The 14894-nt window shown below is 38.0% G+C and overlaps 1 protein-coding gene across 1 annotated transcript in view; it reads right to left on the reverse strand.

The window, feature by feature from the left end:
• Positions 1-2249: 2249 nt before the first annotated feature.
• TES (testin LIM domain protein) overlaps positions 2250-14894 on the reverse strand; it is a 43441-nt gene continuing 30796 nt past the window's right edge. Inside the window, exons 3-7 of the mRNA XM_019743229.2 lie at positions 11613-11865; positions 10415-10747; positions 9310-9525; positions 8746-8904; positions 2250-3512 (exon numbers count right to left, since the gene is read on the reverse strand). Coding sequence (XP_019598788.2) covers positions 3324-3512; positions 8746-8904; positions 9310-9525; positions 10415-10747; positions 11613-11865 — 1150 coding nt within the window. The 3' untranslated portion in view covers positions 2250-3323. The remainder of the gene's footprint in view (positions 3513-8745; positions 8905-9309; positions 9526-10414; positions 10748-11612; positions 11866-14894) is intronic.

Below are 14894 nucleotides of genomic sequence, written 5' to 3' on the forward strand. Positions count from 1 at the left end.
TAAGAATTGTGGTACAGTGCTATTTCATGGAGACATTACTAGAGTCATAAGTTTTCTGAGGAAGTAAGTGAACAAGTTCAGATATGCCAGTGCGTCTTGAAACAAAGGCGTAATACTGATCTTGGGTGGTGGTGTCTCGTTGGTAACCATGGTGAAGCTGGATGAGCTTAAACACTGTGTTGGAAATTCCTTAAGAATGAGTCAATAATGAATCTTTCGCCTTTGGTGAAACTAGGCTGAAATACTTCAAAGTCAGATTTGGAGATTTATACTTAAAGACTTCAGAGTCATAGAAGATTCAGCTAAAGTTGATTAAAGGAAAAACAGCCCTCAGCCCCTCATTTCTTAAAAAAAAATGAAAGAAAAAAAAAGAAAACCAAAAAGATACCATACAACACAACGAAGGCCAGTGAGTCTTTTGAGCAACTGTTATTTCTTAATGGGATTAAATAACCAAATCCACTGATTTCTCAAAATTAAAACTGTATCCAAGGGTTCTGAGCAAAATTCTGCTTAGAGTGGGATATGTGCACATTCTGGAATGAGCTCATGATTAATCACTCTACTATGGTCTGCTCCAGTAGGACGATAAATGTGTTACTTCAATATACTTCAGCAACTGATAATGTGTCAAAATCTTTTTTGAACTTCCTGGGTGTCAGGAAAGAAATATCTCCCCTCTTTTTTCGTTCCAACCCCTCCTGTTCTCAAGACCCCACTGCTGATTGGGGGATGACAAAATCAGAAGTCATCATTATCCCTTCTAATATCTGAGATGGTGGCTTCTGCAAAAGGGTCAAATACATCTCTCTTCCTGCTCACTGGTGCCTTCATCATGTTTCCTATTCTGGTATTCTCTCCCTCCCAATTCAGTCCCATTTGGGGTGAGGGTCTGTTAAATGCATTTAATGATGTGACTGTCAAATGCCTGCTGTGTTGAATACAAAAGAAGCTGTATTTCTGAAAAACAGAACTTAAATGGGATTTGGAATGGCAGAGATTTCCATTTACTGACCAACAGGAACTAAGTAGAACAAAAGGTTATTCTTCATTATCTACTTTTGAAGAAAAAGAAATGCATGAATCTAGATAAAAACTTTTATTACTTCTCTCTTTTCCCCATTGCAAGGGAAGGATTTAACCAATCTAATAACCATCTTATTCTCTTAAGTGTTTGTAGGACAAAGTATTTGAAATTTTTTTGTTTTGCTTTAAACATGACTAAGAATTAAAAATGGCAGGGGACTTTGAAATCTCTCCTATAGAAAATTCATCTCTTGTATTACAAAGCCAATCTAAAAATAAATCAGGATAGAGTCAAACCTGATGGTTCTGTTTATCTCCCAGGCAAAGTAGTTTATTTTTTTAGTACATGCCTAATATACATGCAATTATTAGGTTGGTGCAAAAGTAACTGCTGTTTAAAAGGTTAAAAATAATTGCAAAAACCGCAAGTACTTTTGCACCAACCTAATAGAATCTTTGGTAGTAAATTATGGATTCGGTCAAATATCCTTGGCCTATACTCCCCAAACCAGTCTGATTTTACCTCAGCCCCAGAAGAATGGAGGCCAGGCAGGCAGACATATGAAGAGTGGCAATGTTAGCAGGCAGGGGAATTGTTTCAATTTATTCCCACTTAGCCATGTCTGGCAGTGGTAGTGGTGGTGGAATTTAAGGAGAAGCGCTATCAGCCAACAAACACGAACTGGAAAAAAAATCAAAATCGAATTATTCTGGGTATGTGTTGTAGAAAACTGCTATTCCCATTATGACAGAAATATTTCACACTGAGGGAAAAAATAAGTCTCATGATTTGCTAATATTAGAAAGAATGAGTCTACTATGATTCCATATTTGCTTCCTTTTCACAATAGGTTGCTATGAAAAAATTCTTAGAAAACCAAATAGAGTTGCAATTTGAGTATAAGAGTGATACTTGTTCGATTCACCTCAAGAGAATATAAATTTTCCCAAACTTCAACTAAAATGACACATTCCCTTTCTCCTGAAAGAAAAAACTCCCACATGACTTGAAAATGAACAACTTAAATGCCTTTATTTAAAGTTTCATAAAACTCATCCTTTTATCAAAACGAAAAGCCTCGTTTCTGTTCTGTCTTGTCAGAAGCAGCCCTTATTTCAGTTTGGGTAATTTTTAATCCTTGGAACCAGCGCCCCCTGCTGTAACAAGTGCTTAATTGCAGAAGGATATTTTTTTTGCTCTCAAAAAAGATGAAGAACAAAGGTACAATTATTAAAGTGAGATTTTATTTTGAATAATATACATATCAGTCATTACATTTAATTTTCATAGTGCATAGTGTATGGAAGTATATAGGGGAAAGTAAACATTAGGAATACCTAAGGATGGAAGTATACAGGTGAAGAAGGCATTTGATAAACCCATGAACAGGCTTAGAAGCATCATGGGACAGTATCCATTAGAAAAGAATAAAAACCATGCAAAAATAAAATCTACCCACACCACGTCAGGCAAGTGCAATCAGTACAAGTTATAGTTTCTTGGGTATAAAAAGTATATATGTTCTTTGGATTGAAAACATTGTATCAATGAATGGCTTGGCTTTTATATCCAAGCCAAAAGTCATCTATAGAAGTAAAAAGTGTGGATACCACATGTGACAATAAAATGTCCAAGGCCACAGATGGAGGTCACCAGCTTACAAAGAGAATACGTTTATGAGAGGAAGGGTAAATGAAGACAAAAAGAGAAATGCAATAAAGCCACCTCTGCCTAAATTAGGAAAGAGCGAGGGCCTAGGAATTAAAATGATAGCAGCTGTCCATACGATGCTGAGTCTAGTTCCCTGTCAGAAGAATTCACTGCATGTCACTACAGAGTTCAGCGCCTAAGATGAGGCAGTAAGTGTCCAGCCTTGGCGTAAGGGTATGTTTCATTTCCTTTGCGTTTCACACTAGAGGGAAGCGAGGATATACAGAACCAGAAATGCTCATCTTCTCATTCAGCACACTACACTGTAAATGTTGATATGTACTATTTGGCAGAAGGGGGATGAGGACATAAAGATTAATTAAACCCAAGCTTCCAAGTCAAAGATTTTACATCTGGAAAGCTAAGGAGAGATAAAATTGTTTACCGCTTTTAAAATCAAATGCTTAAAGCAGGTTTTAAGTGTGGAGATGAAAAAAAATGGGTAAGGAAAAACAGGAAAGAAAGATACTTAACAAAATCTTCTGGTTCCCATATAGTTTCTTCTATTTATTTTTCCAAATTGCATGTTACAGTAGCGAATCAGAGTGCGGGGCCTGGCCTGGCTCCGCTCGGCCGGGGCTTCCCCCTAGGACATCATCTTCTTACACTCCACGGAGCAGAAGACCATCCCCTCCACCGGCATGAACTTCTGCCCCAGGAGGCACTTGCTGCAGCAGGAGCACAGGAAGCACTCGGCGGCCGCGTGCCAGCTGAAACCGTTATAGGTCACCCGCTGCACTTCAGGGTCGATGGCATTGTGGCACCCTTGACACACCTGGGAAGGGCACAGGTAAGAAGAGAATGAGTGACCTTCTAGTCAATCTCCTCAGCCCACAACCATTAATGGGGGTCTGTGCTGAGCACCAAGGGAATCATCAGGTGACTGATATCCCGAGGTATTGTAGTCAAGGCAGAGTCTCGATGGTGAGTTCCAAAGCCGTGCATCTGGTTCCAGCGTATTCGGTTAGATTACACACTAGGAATTATAAAAAAAAAAAAAGGTCATGATTTTCCTACAACTCCAAATGCTGGGGAGGACGTGGAGCCCCAGGAACTCTCGCCCATGGCCGGTGGGGACGCAGATGGTGCACCCAGTTTGGAGGGCAGTTGGGTGGTTTCTTATAAAAGAAAACAGACTCGTATCACACAATCCAAGAATCATGTTCTTTGGTATTGAAGATAGGAGTTGACAACTTCAGTCTACTCAAAATCCTGCACCTGGATGGTTACAGCAGCTTTATTCATAACTGCTAAATTGGAAGCACAGATGTCCCTCCTTGGTGAATGGATAAACAAGCTGTGGTCCATCCAGACGATGGAATATTATTATTCACCGCTAAAAAGAAATGAGCCATCAAGGCATGAAAAGTCATGGAGGAACCTTAAATGCAAATTACTAAGTGAAAGAAGCCCAAATGAAAAGGCTGCATACTGTACAATTCCAACTATGACATTCTGGAAAAGGCAAAACTATGGAGATGATACAAAGATCAGTGGTTGCCAGGGGTGGGGCGGGTGGCAGAAGGTGGGAGAGAGGAATAGGCAGAGCACAGAGAACTTCTAGGGCAGTGAAACTTCTCCGTACGATAGTATAATGGTGTGTGTGTGTGTGTGTGTGTGTGTGTGTGTGTGTGTAAAATTTTCCATTCTATCAAATATATGGTGATGGAAGGAGAACTGACTCTGGGTGGTGAACACACAATGGGATTTATAGATGATGTAATACAGGATTGTACACCTGAAATCTATGTAATTTCACTAACAATTGTCACCCCAATAAATTAAAAAAAAAAAAAAATTTCCGTTCTATACACTGTCCAAAACCATGGAATGCACAAGACCAAGAGTGAACCCTTAGGTGAACTATGGACTTTGGGAGATTGATGTGTCAATGTCACTTCATCCTTGGTAATAAATGCCCCACTCCGATGAGTGACAATGATAAAGGGGGAGGCTACGCCGTGTGGGGGAGGGGGCGAATGGGAAATCTCTATCTTCTTTTCAATTTCTCTGTAAACCTAAAACTGCTCTAAAAAAATAGTATAAAAAATAGACTTTTCCTCACTCATTAAAGCTTTGCAGTAATTTTATCAGTTACCTATGACACATGAGATTATTAACACCACTAATTCGTAGACAGTAGTAAATGAAAGTGATGTTCAAAGTAATTAAAGATTCAATTAAAAACACTGACAAAGAGAATAATTAGTTCGCACTGAAAATATAATTTGTAAAATACAATTTGTAGTTAATTGGCTTCTGTTCTGTCATTAGTTAAAAAATACATATCATCTAATATTGGGACAATAATAATAATTACATTCCCTACACCATTCAGTGTATATGCATGTTATATATAAACATATATGACATAGACACATCCACACCCACAAACACACATCATTTTCTTCTTTAGCTGTATATGTCTGTGAAGAAAATAACTGAATAACCCTCATAGCAGAAAGCGAAATTACCCAATTGAGACCTGCAAAACACTACAGTCCATATGCCTTCTTGTTTATACGTGTTCTGAGTGAATGTGACTATCTCAAGTTTTTGTTTTCAGTATTTTATAGCAAGTGAAGAAACCAACCAGATTGTCCTGCATGAAAGTGACTAAACTTAGCACTCTTGGTCTCTTCATGTGATTGTCAGGACTTACTGAAAGATGATGGGTGGGTGGGTTGAGGAGAGTTAGTTAGCCTAAGCCCCCGTATTTGAAAAGACCTCAATATGCAGCTGCTACTCAGTGGGTAGACTGGTTTTGGCGTGAAGTGAGGCCTTGTTACAAATATCCATTTCAGGCCTGCAATTTAGTTTCCTAATTTTTAAGAGATGCATGGCTTCTAATTAGAGATATTGTAGCTGCTTAACTCACACATTATATCAATGCAGTCTTCCCTGAGAAACAAGGGAGATATTCTCTTTGTACGTATAGCAATACACTATTCCTGAATCTGGCAAAAGTGAGTGTTCTAATAACAGGCATGCTCCTAATGGGTAGCTGTACCATGCAAACACTTGCTTTTGTATATTCATTTTTTTATAGCTTCCTAATTCATTTAGAATGTTCTCCTTTGTAGTTTTCTATATATTAATTTTTCAATATTTTTAAACTTGCTTGTGTAAACTGAAGCACTTCACACTCCATTTTTTATTCCTTTGCTTTTAGACCATGATTTACCTTTTTTATCTCAGCCCTGTAATAAGATTTGTGGTTCTTTTTATAATCTTTTAAAACACACATTTTCATTTGCAATTTATAAAAGAGATAACTATTATTCAACTATACATAAAATTAATGAAAAAATAACTAATGGGCAGACTGCATAGTATCGGAATTTAGGCTTTGCAGTTTCATAAAATTTAGTTTTATTACTATTTGATTACCATTCATCCCAAGTTCTGACATATAATCCTGGGTAAAGCCTTATGATCCCTAATTCTTATAAATCTGCAGCTCCCCAGGCCTCCCTGAGGGCCTGAGGACTACAAAACCCTTTAGGGGATGATGAGCTACCTCCCACGTTCTTAAACCTCAGATACCTCAGAGTTCTTATTTCCTTCAAGCCCTCCTACTTCTTTTACTTGGATAAGTAATGTGAAATAGCTAATGCCACTTGCTATAATGAGCTCTCTGGCAGCAGATCCTGTGAAATCCTGAAGATGCGAATTCCGGGGGTGGCCACTTCAGACTGGAATTCAGAGGCAGTGCAGAGAAACACTCAGTGCATTTCCCATTATCCTCCTCCTTCCAGGTTACTTTATTCCTCAGAAAAGCTCTGTTTTGAGCAGAGTTCTTGGTTTCAGGTTAAAAATAATTTGTATGTCCCTCCTTTAAAAAAATTTAAAAGATCTAAGGAGATCAGTGCCCTCAACTAGATAATCTTCAAAATTTTAGCATATTGCATGGGTAGCTTTCTTTGCCATCGGCTGGAGTTTGTTTAGGGGATAGATATGTTTATTTTGATATGAAGCAAAGGGCAATACTATGTCTTAAACAAAAGTAAACCTTTAAAACAAAGCATGCCATATTATAAAGCTAAATAATTCAGAGATTCTCTTTTCGTAAAAATCACACCTGTGGTTATAATCCTCTTTGTTAATTAGATACAATCAATATAGAAACAATGTAAAGGTTTTTTAAAAAGCTTCATCTATTTAAAGCCTTATAAAATAAAGTATTTTATAAATAAGTACTTATCGAGTACCTATTCTTTTGTTGTAGTGTTGGAAATAGAACAGAAAGCAAGGCAGACAAAAATCCCTGCCCTAGTGGAGTTTACACTCTAGCCCTTGAGACCAAGGTCACACACCCTACAGTAAATACACATCATGACAACCCTCTTCTGCAGAGAAACTGTTGCAACAAATTCAGAGAAGTATTTTTTTGGCTAAATTATGTGTCAGGCAACATAGTGATTCAGCATCTTTTCCCAAATATAAGGAGAGCTCATGTGGACCACAAACAAATGAGAACTATCAGAACACAAGACATTCCTTAGGTGCAGACATTGAGGAGATGGAAATAAAAGGCAAGCTCTATCTTCAGCTGCTTACACTCTCGTGGAGAAGACAGATGAGTGCTATTAACAATTACACACTTGGGCCCCAAGGACACAGACAAGCCTCCAGCCTAGCCAGAGAGAAAAGTGTGGAGCTTAGGGTAGGGAATCAGGAAGGGTGTTCTGAAAAATGTTAAGCCTGAACTGAGTCTGGAGGAATGTGGCAGCATCGTCAGGTCAAACGGGAATAGGAGGGTGTATCAGACAAAGGAGTAAGTGCAAGCAGAAGACAAAGAACAGTGTAGAAACTAGAAAACACTGGTAACTTGCTGTGCAGATATGTGATTTGGGTTGGATAACTAGTAGAAGCGTCTAGACAGGCAAGAAGGGTCAGGATCTATTCAGCAAAAGCTGAAGGATCAGATTTGCATTTTAGAAAGAGTATCTTCCAGCATTATAGAAGGTGGCTTTGAACAAGATCAAGAATGGAAGTGGAAAGACCAAATGTGAGGCCACTGCAATAATCCAAATAATGAAACATAAAGGCCTGAAGTAGAGTAGCTGTAACTATGAGGATTTGAGATCTACTGATGAGGCAGAGTTGACAGAAAATGACTGATTATATGTGGAGACAATGAGTAAGGGTCAAAGGGTCGAATATTGGCATTGACACCAAAAACTGTTACCTTATTTTCATAGCATCGTACTCCTAAAGCTATATAAATATTATTCCTTAGCCAGGAGTCTCCTCTACTTCATAGCTAAGGGGGATCTTTAACTAATATGTATTTTCCTGCATATAAATACTTAGTATATATGGTTAGTTTTTAAAATTTACCTTTATTTAAATTATCTCTCTTGGCCATCACGCAATAGCAGCTCTGTGTAAACGGTAGAGCCAAGAAAAAATATATACTCTCACATTAAATATTTAAGTGTTTGGTCCATGCAAATAAATCATTTAGATTTATTCAGTTCAACTCAATGGTAAATAGTAAATCGTTAAGATTTAGCAAATCCAAACCAAAATTTGCAGGTCAAGTTTTGTTATGCTAGATCAATTCAGTATGTGTTTTTGAAAATAGGCACAGTCTCTAAGCAGCACAAACAAAGCCTTACTGGGTGGTTGAGTAACACGAGCAGAAACCATAAACACTAACATAGAGCTAAAGAATGTCAACAGCCCCTGGGAACCTTATTTAAATGGAATCTGATCTGTATGATGAGAATCAATCAATCTCATTCTCATTAAGGCACTTTTTTAGTGGGGATCTGATTATCATGCAGCATTTGTACTCTAGACTGCAAACTGCACAGGTAAGAAATCTGGAGGGGGCCCAGTCAGTGCATGTACTGCTTTTGAAGTATCTGGACTTTATAATAACACCCTATGGTTTCCTACTTGAGAGCAGTGCTTGCTGTTTCTCACTTGTAAGAACTTAAATGGAGGTACAAAGTCCGTCATAATGCAGACGGAGGCAACCGCATCAGAACGCATCTCACCACAGCGTGATTCTTCACATAGCAGGGCTTGCACACGGGCTTGTCGTCCACCATCACGTATATTTCCCCAGCTAGGATGTTGTCACAGTCAAAGCAGCAGAAGTGTTTCAGGTGCCAGTTTTGGTTTTCTGCCTGGGTATACTCATTGCTGAATATCAGCTGGGAAGAGGATAAAAATAAAAGGAAGCATGGATTTTGCTTTTTGCTACAATTAACAAAGCTAGGTTCTTTAGACAATAAGGGATTTAGATCTACAAGTGTATCAACTTACTTTCTTGGGTTGAAGTTTGAAAATAACCTAAAGTTTGAACTTAGGTTACTATTTGGTTTTGTCAAAATCTGTCTTTTATGTTTCTGCACAATCTTTCATTAGTCAACACAATTAACACAACACTCAGAAAGACTGAAATTAAGTTTTTTCATTTAACTCCTTTGGATGTAAATACAGCAATTGCTGCTTGGTTAATTCATGCTGCCATCTCGCTAAGATCTCCTGAGAATGGTAAGGGGGCCGCATGTGGGTACAGAGCTGAGCCTGCGTGCAGGTGGCCCCAGAGAACAGACCTCATCACAGCCAGCACATCGGGGTTTCTCGCTGTCACAGTAGTGTCTGCCACAGTACAGCTTCCCATTCTTCCAGAAATAAATCATGTCGACCAGGAGTTCCTGGCAGGTACTGCAGACGAAACAAGCCGGGTGCCACAGTTTATCGTAGCCGGCCCTTTCAGCATAGATGGCCGGGTCACCTTCCTTCATACTCAGTTTGCAGCAGTAGCAGGACTGAAAGGGAAACCATGCAAACAATCTGGTCATCATAAGACTGGCGTTTCTCATCATCAGCTTTAGGAGAAATATGGAAAATTTATCAACAAAAATCATTTCTACTAAAATTAGTAGTTTGTCCATGTAGACAATTAAGGTGTTGGTACTTCCTGTGAAACAGAATCTTCCAGGTGGTTCAAACCTAATTCTTGCACCCTATGTGTAACAGAGTCTTGTTTCCTGAATTAAAACCATTTACAGAAAAAAGCTAAATTTTAAGTGGGTGGCTAAAAACTGATTACTGTAGAGTTTATTAATACTCTAAAAAAAATTCTTTTTATAAAGACTAAGCCTTATTGGTTGATGTGCTAATTGGATCTTTGAGAAAGATATTAAGTTTAATTCTTGTTTTTTTGTTCATCTATTTTCTTCAAGGTATAAAAAAAGACTCGAATTTCCCTCTCCAGGAGATTTAAAAAATATGATTGAACATATATGCACATAAATTTGAGTTTGAATTTTAGGCACAGTCTCACAAGCAAAACTGAATTCATCTAAGCATACATTATTCTTATTTATGGGAAGAGACAAACAATTGACACCAAAATTATGTTTAGAAACAGATTCTAGATTAGTATGTTGTATTCCAGAATGATACACTGATGCTAACTATTAATGTATATGTAAAACTCACAATTATACTTGGCAAAAAGCTATCAGAAAACTTGGCCTTAAGCAGAGGTTTTAAACATGATGATTCTCTAAAATCTGCCTAAACTGACCGTTTATTTCCCTCACCTACTCCCTTTTGGAAACAGAGGAACAGCCCCCAAAAAAGGTTCAAAGAAAGGGAAAAGGAACCTATAGAATCCACCAGTTGGGCCAACGGTGCGGCTGCTCTACTCACATACTGAGTTCTGTGCTCGGCCGACTTGCCATCCATGGCCCCCACCGCGGCCGCCGTGCTGCGGTCCCCTCCAGGGCTGTCCATCCTGGTGGGGCCTTGAGCGTCCATTTCACGGGGAAGTTTGACGTCTCCTACTCCCAGAGCCTCGCTCTTATATTTCTTCACAAACTGCTCCATCTCCTTCACCTCTTTGTGAGACAGCTCATGGCACTTGGACGGGTCCTGGTCGTGTGCGGGAAGCTGCTTTGCCAGCTGCTTCTTCCGGTACTGCGCCCCCTCCGAGCCGGCCACCGGCTGCTTCTCCTTGGGCAGCATCTGCATGTAGTGCCGGGCCTGAACCACAAGGGGACCAGCGTTAACCCGAGGCGCGGCATCAGCCGGCACAGGCCCGAAGCAAGTGACCTATCAAAGCCCTCGGTTTTATCTATTACTAACAAAGGGTCTTCCTCATCTAAATATCTAAATGTTAACAAATGGTACACTTGCTCAAAAATGGTACACTAAATAGATTAAGTTCAGTAAAAATGGACACTTTTATTCATGAAACTAGTTTTTTTCTTTCCAATTTGTAAAAGATTTTGGTTACTAATGTTTATTTGTGCTAAATATATGTAAGTGTACAATTGGAAAAGAACATATTTTTAGGCAGCATGTTTAGAATGATTTATGGATCAACAGCATTTTCATTATAAAAATATCATCACAAGATTCATTTTAATAATTTAACTAACCTTAAAAGACTTCCACGTCTCATCTAGTTGTTAAAATAGGAGCTTGACACAAAAATGCCTTACATAGTAAATGTAAAGACATAGTAAAAGAAATAGTGTTGGACATTTTTTGAGTTCTAAACAATGACAGAAATTTTACTCCTTTGGTATTATTTACCATCTTAAGAGAAATTTTCTCAAGAGTAAGCTAGAAGAGTCACTAGATTTGTATAAAACATCTGTTTTTAATCTAATTATTAAGAATTTCAGACCATTCCCTCAAAAAGGTTAACATATTTGGTAGTCTGAAAAATTCTAGGAGATATGTAATCTTACTTTGAAAAGACTGTAATAGGAGTTGAAAGTCAAAATAATAAGAACCCCAGGAAAACAACAGACTTAAGGTGGATACGGTCAATGAAGGAAGTGCCCCAAATAAGCAGCCCAGGAACTTTCCGAAGGAGACTTCCGTCCCCCTTATTACTTACCAATGCCTGATTCTGGACAGGAGGAGCCCACTCATAGGTAACCGTATTGATCGAGACATTCTTCTTGGCAGCAACCGGATTGGTCAATATCATAACATTGCGTTTATACATGGGAATTCCATCTGATTTTAGCTTTGCAATCAGAGTCGTATACTTGGTGTCTTCAAAAAGTTTCCCCACTTTTCGATCCTCTTCATTGCTCAATAAGACATCATGTTCTTCTTGGCCACACTTGCAGTTACGACATATTTTTCTGTAATTTTGGAGAAAAGCAGGCAACGATTAATTATACCTAATCAAAAATAATTATGTACATACACTTATAATTCATAAAATACTTTTACACACATTCCATTTAATGGTATGCAAAGGCAAATCTTTTTTGGGGGGAATACTAAGTAGCTATCTATAAATTTGAGCAAAGAAACATAAAAATGTACCTTTATAAGACTTTGAAAAAGATTTTGATTAAAAAATGCATGCTCAAGGGGGCATTCTGAGGGTAATCCCAACTGGTGTTCCTCATTCTTTCAAATAAATAAATACATAAACAAATAAATAAAACAAAATTATCCAAAAAAATCAAAGTAAGAGGTTTCATATTTTATTCCATGATCATATGTCATAGCCATTACTCAAGTTTTTTTGTTTGTTTCAGTTTGTTTTTTGTAATGAGAGGGAGATTGATACAACTTTTCTCATCAAGGACTGTAATTCTAGATTTAGGTTTACTTTTTCTGTCCCCTTTCCAATATCTTTTCTGCTCCTTCCTCATTTGCCATTTCCTTTCTCCTTTCTCTTTCCCTTCCCTTCCCCCTTCTCTCATTTCTTCAAACTTCCTGATCACCTACCATGTGCTCTATTATGTATAAAAGGACAGATAAATGAAAGTCTCTGATGGACACCGTCCCCTCTCCCAATCTGATCTGGCACATAATCACTCATTCATTCATGCAACATATGAGTGTCCATGTGCCAAGCAATGTATTTGATATTAAGACATAATGGTGAAAAAAATAGGTCCAGTCTCTGACATACTAGAACTTACCATCTGATGGGGAGATGGAGACAGACAGTAAACAAGCACACGCGTGCGCATGTGCACACATGCACACAAACATACACAGACACATACACACACACACCCTATAATTGCATTTGTGACAAGAAAGAAAAGTACAGGATACCTCCAGAGGGTATAATTTTGACCTTGGAACTGATGAGGAAAGGGCTCCTTAAGACTATTACTCCAAAAGAAAGTGACATTTAGGATGAGATCTGAAGGATGTGGAAAATATAGGTGTGGATGGGGTATGTGTGTGTGTACATTTGTGAAGGGGAAAGAAAGGAGAAGGAAAGCCTCCAAATGTTCTGGGTAGAAAGAGTACCTGTGGTGGTCCTGAATTAGGAAAGAGATTGTTCCTTTAGGTTCCATGATCAGAGAAGGCTGGTATGACTTACTGAAGTAAGAAATGGGGCAGTGACAAGATGGGAGGCAGCCAGGAGGTTTATGCAGGGCCTTGTAGAACACATAAGGAATTTCGCCTTCATTCTAAGAGCAATAAGGAGGCACAATAAGCTATGTCATTTTCAAAACCCGTAATACCTGCCACGTGGAGAGAGGATGAGGGATAGACACAATTGGAAGGAGGGAGACGGGTCAACATGTCAATGGTGCATCTAGTTTGCAATGGAATGACTCTAAGTCCCAGAGATTCCACTGCTACTTCACAAGTGTAATGAGTTTCCATCCTGGATGGTTATTGCTGTGGCCCACATTAAGGTGTGTCAGAGCTTGCACTAGAGTGGTTTGACAGTGGAGATGAAAAGAAGAGCTTTAAGATCTCCTTGAATGTAAAACTGAGTAAATTTTGTGGTTGATTTGGATTAGTGATAGTAAACGGGAGGCCCAGTTTGTCAAAAAATAATACCATAAAACGGACCCACCTTTCTGGGATGAGTAAGTTGGTAGGAGTGTAATTTATTAAGATAGTAAATACAAAAGAACAGATCTGAAGTAAGTGGGGAAAAGGTTGATGAAAGGTCTCCAAAACTGAACTATTGATAAGTCTGAAATGCCTATGAGACAAGGTAACGATCTCAAGTAGAATGTAGAATATATAGATGTAGTGTCAAAAATTGTAGCCTGGTAGGAAATATAAGCTCGAGTGTGAGGGAATGATACAGAGGCATATGGAGTTGAACAGATCACCTTCACTTCTGGGAGAAGAGTAGAAGGAAAAGGTGAGGACTCAGGCAGGAGTCTGGCAGAGGAGCAGAAGGTGGAAAAGGTGACAGAGGAAACCGGAAGTAGAGAGATTGGTATTAAAAACAAACCAAAAATCCAAGGCAATGACAGCATATAAATCAGAGGGGAGAATCTGGAAGTTTAAAAATAAAAACATTCTAATATCCTTACATTGTCTAATATCCTTACATTTTTAACACACACGTTAAAAAATATGATATTAAAGATATAGATTGACCGTAGATGTTAAGTATGCATGTTAAAAATATCTGCATAACTAAAGGGAGAAACAGTGTATGTAATTTCTAAACTAATAGAGAGAAAACGGAATAAATATATAAAATGCAATTAGTCAAACAGAATGCAATAAGAGGAGAAAAAAGAAACAGGAAATTAGGAAAGGTAGAACACACAATTAAGATGGTTGATATAATCCAAATACTCGTATATCTATAATCACAATAAATGGACTCAGTTCTCCAGTTAAAAGCCAAAGGCTTTCACTGAATAATACAACAAAATCCAACTATATGTTATTTATAAAAGACGTTCAAAATTTAACACACAGAAAGGATGAATGCATAAAGATGCAAAAAGTTAATACAGGCAAATACCAGCAAAAGTAAGCTAAACACCTATATTAATATCATACAGATTGGACTTTAATGCTTTTTCCTTTACTAAATATTAAATAAAGTCACTACATAGTGACAAAAGTTTAAAAAACACCTCTATGATGTAACCATTCTAAATGGAATAATATAGCCTAATAACCTAATTTCAAAATATATAAGCAAAAATAACAGAACTATGAGAAACAGACAAACCCATTATTATAGTGACACTAAAAAATTTAGAAATAAAGCTTTTAATAACATAAGTAATAAGTTTGCTCTAACACACACATTAAAAAATACCACAGCCAGTGTCTGCAGAACACACATTCTTTTTATGAGAATCTGAAACACTTGTAAAAACTGAACACATATGATTCTACAGAGTAAGTCTCAAGAAATGCCCAAAGACTGAGCATC

This window comes from Rhinolophus sinicus, linkage group LG11 (assembly GCF_036562045.2).
Source record: "Rhinolophus sinicus isolate RSC01 linkage group LG11, ASM3656204v1, whole genome shotgun sequence".
Taxonomy (NCBI): Eukaryota; Metazoa; Chordata; class Mammalia; order Chiroptera; family Rhinolophidae; genus Rhinolophus; species Rhinolophus sinicus.